General features: G+C 38.7%; 1 protein-coding gene across 1 annotated transcript; it reads right to left on the minus strand.

Moving 5' to 3' along the window:
- Nucleotides 1–2,385: 2,385 nt before the first annotated feature.
- Nucleotides 2,386–3,334, minus strand: LOC103697160 (germin-like protein 3-8). The gene has a single exon (XM_088720960.2). It carries the CDS (start codon nt 3,293–3,295, stop codon nt 2,633–2,635), a length of 663 nt encoding a protein of 220 aa, XP_088577086.2. The 5' UTR covers nt 3,296–3,334; the 3' UTR covers nt 2,386–2,632.
- Between the last annotated feature and the right edge of the window lie 803 nt (nt 3,335–4,137).

Raw genomic sequence — 4,137 nt, forward strand, 5'->3', positions numbered from 1 at the left:
GTAGAGGCCAGATACGTGTGCGACTTCAAACGAGCCTTTCAACATTACCACGATCATCAAATTGCAATGAACATCTACCCGCACAAAGTGAAGATCAGATCTTTCTTATCTAAAGTAATTAATCCTAATCTATCTACGAACGGTTTTAAAATATGTTCATGCGATGAATGGATCCATGCATGCTTCTTCCGCTGCGGATTTGATTTTCTGCGGCATGCATGGTTTCCCAACATCTTCCTTTTGTGCTCGCCACCACTGGCCGTCGGAAAAAACCCAAGCCTTGCCGCCCTTGGGGGATCCCTGAGATCATGTGGTGGTGGGTTAGAGAAATAGCTATGATAAGAACGAGTCAATCAGTTCTTTGATGATCCTCTTCTTTTTTTCTTCCTTGTGCCGGCCGAACGCCATCACCGATGATGCCTTAGTGGAGATACCGCCTTGGGCCGCCACCATATGAGCCGACTGTCTTGGCCGCCTAGTGGCCGCCCCCCCTTGATCTGAGAAGAAAAAGGGAGAGATGGGCTCTACCCTATTTTGGGAAGAAAGAAGAGAGTCTTTTCTCTCTCTCCTCTCTCCTCTCTCTACTTTCTCTCTCTAGAAGATCCAAAGAATTTAGAATCGGGTCATGTCAATCTAATCTACGAACTTGAGTTGATCCCTAAAAAGAGGCCCTAAACTGTCCTGGTGCTCGGGTTACCTGCCGGACTGATTATACGGCCTTGTCAGGTGTCCATAGAATTTATTGATGACGAACTATGTTAAACGACCTTGCCCATGATTGAGTCCATGCCCTATAATTTACTGGTTGAATCGCTCAGGCCTGACTCCTTTAGAATCGTCGAACGCTATCGTCCGGCTAATCATCCCTATTTCTTATTATTTGTTTCGATTAAAATTGTTAAACATAAATTAATTTTGCTTTTAATATTTTTAATAGGGTTAATTATATTGTTTAGTGAAGTTTGACGGTCTAAGACGATAGAGGTAAGTAGATCTTACACTTCTTATTATTTTTTAAATGGTCATATTTTTTGTGTATAAAATTTACTTGTGAAAATATCATACTTTTTTAAAAATTATGAATCAGCATATATGTTATAAAAATCATTCTTTATTATAAAAAATAGTTTCATGAATATTTTGATGAATATAGTTTTGTTATAAAATATGAATCTAATCATGTCATTTAGTATTTTTCATCTATTTTATGTATGTTTTTAAAAAAAGATATAAATTTTTTAAAGGCTCTCAAGTTGCTATAATCACCCCTAAAAATGGAAGCCAATCGATGCTCTAAAGCTAGCTTCCAACAAAAACAACCCTTTGTCAATGAATTAAAGTTGATAATGAATACAAACTATGATATCTTGTCGATTATGAAGATAGTCCATCATGGGTTATAGTGACCATGGGACGAATATCTATGAACAATGTTTTGATCCATAATAGAATTGAATGACATGAAAAACAATTTACGAATTTATTTGCAATATAAACTTAGAAGTATGTTTACATGCATGATTTGCTTTATGACTTATTTTATTATATAGTACTATAAAATACTTACTGAGCCATGTCGCTCACACACCTCTTTTTTTATTTTTCTCTCCCCAGACGAATAAGGTTGATAGGAATGAAAGATGGTCCAAGCTCGAAGATCGTGCTAGTAAACTTAGTTATTTTGTAAAAGAATATTAGTATTTTAAATTGATTATGAATTTGCAATTAATGATTTTTTGAATATTGCGGATTATGCATTTGGTATTTATGTTTGAATTTAGGCGCTCTGAACCAGTATTGACTATATTTAATGGATAATAAAATTGAATTTCTATTTATTCTATTATATTTGAGATGGATTTGAAAGCTAAATATAATGTTAGCTTTGTATTATCGTGAATTGTACCTTTGGTAGTACGGCTATGTCATATTCCGGATCTGAGGCGTGACAAGAACTTTCATAGAGATGCATGCTCAAACTATTTGCTGATGTTCCTATATTGGTTGTTCATTAGAACAGCCATTTTTATTCACGACTCACGAGTAGTGGTTGTCTTGTTGTGGTACGTTTTTTGAGATCTAAAGGCAATATTTTTTCTTCAATTCTCTGCCCTCCTTGCCGTGGCAAGGTAGTGTGTAAAACAATCTCTACTTGGTCATGATCAAGGTAGTTTTTGAGATCTAGTAAGACGGGAAGTTTTCTTTACATATGAGAGCAGATAATAAATTCAAGTGTCCACATCACATTTGGTGATACCTTGATGGAATTGCTACGTACAGAGCCACAAGGCATAAAAGAAATAGGCAGCAGAATAAATTGGTGACAGTCACAGTCCTCATCATTTTGTAACCATATAGTATGTGATACAAACTCCACTAAACATCTTGAAGAGGGGAAAATTTCCATCGGAAGATAACAAATCCATATATTTAAATTAACAATATTTGGTAACAAATAGGAGAATTGGTGGAATGCCATGAGGCAACAAAGCAATCGATGAGTACTTTATCCTCCAACGAAGAAGAGCAAGCAGCAATAAACAACAACGAAAGGAATAACATAAGACACAATCAGAAGATTACGTTAAGCAGTACTAAATATAATTTATTGGAGGGGAACCGAGGAAGCAGCCTAGTTTCCAAATTTGGACTTTATCTGATTAACGACCTGCTGATCAACCTGGAAAGCCTTGGCCAGCACCTCGCTCGGTATTGCAGGCTTCGATCCAAAGAGAGTTAAAGGAGCAACCACAACCCCAGGCAGCTGGCTATTGAATGTTGTGATCGCCAGCGCCTTCTCCTTCCCCACGTTGTACTGGAAGTGAACGAGTCCCCTGGGAATCACGAAATTCTCACCTTCATTCACAATTTTAGAGTAGAATACGTTGCTCGTGCTGATGAATCCCACCAGCAGCTGACCGTGAAGAACGAGCCCAAGCTCGGTGGCACGGGGGTGGGAGTGAGGGGGGTTGAGACCTCCCGGGGCGAAGTCGACTCGGTTCATGGAGAGCCCAAGTGTGTTGAGGCCTGGGAAGCTGCGGACGTCTGCAGAGGTCACGTTGGAGCTGAAAATGTTGTCTGTGTTGCCTGCTATCGAAAGCGCTGTGGAGAAGAAGTCGTCGGAGACGACGCTGGAGGTTTGTTTGCATGGGAATCCATCGACCGTTACGTCGCTGGTTTGAAGGTTGGCTACGCAGAAGTCCTGGAGGGGATCGGGGTCGGAGCGGCATGGGGAGAGGAGGAAGAGGGCGAAACAAAGGAAGAGGAAAGGTCTTGCTACAGATTCCATCTTCATTGTTTGTGGGAGATTTGGTGAGAGTAGAGGATGACCTTGATGTTGTCTTATATAGGTTTGGTGTTCTGTCATATAGTCTTGTACGCTTGGTGATTAATTTGAAGGATTCCACACCTTTTCCATTTGACAAAAAGTAGACAATTATTCTTATGTTGGATAGGAAATGGTCCAAGGGATGGAACTTGTCTTGGCATGTGGGCCTTGAAAAACCTTGGTGTTTGGAAATTGTGATCCAGCTCCTCTCTTTTCTGATAGATTGCTTCAGCTTAACTTAGATCATACTGCTTGCCAAGAACGTACCCCATGTAATCGCAATGAACCGAAAGACATGGGGTATATAATTACCTCACTCGGCCAAATTGTATTATGAGGAACCAACTAGTTTTTGCTTAATAACTGATAATATTTAAATTTTGTGTTATTTAGATGTACAATACAAGGCAACAGACTGCAAATCTCAAAACAGATATGCCTATCCTATTTTTAGTTATAAGTATGTATGTACCGCCTGAAAGACTTGAGCTACAAGAAAATCAACTAGCTAGGCTTCTTTTCTTCTTTTTTGAGGAGAATCTCAAACTAAGTTCCTTGTATCTCTTTTCTTAATGCATTTCAAAATGTTGTCTACCAAAAAAGGTATATATAAAAATGTTAAGCAAGATATTGTATTGAGCTTGAACTTTTCGTTTTCCTACCTTAGCAGACGTGCGATGGAAGGAAATAATGGTTCCTCTCAAGCCACTTGTTTGACATTCACCTTCTAGTAGCCTAGAAAAATAAGAGTAATTGATATGACTAGGTATAAGCCTAGAAAAATCAGAATTATCTTTTCCGTATATGAA

This window comes from Phoenix dactylifera, chromosome 1 (genome assembly GCF_051530095.1).
Source record: "Phoenix dactylifera cultivar Ajwa chromosome 1, Ajwa_hap1_PhDact_Kaust_v1.1, whole genome shotgun sequence".
In the NCBI taxonomy this organism is placed as follows: Eukaryota; Viridiplantae; Streptophyta; class Magnoliopsida; order Arecales; family Arecaceae; genus Phoenix; species Phoenix dactylifera.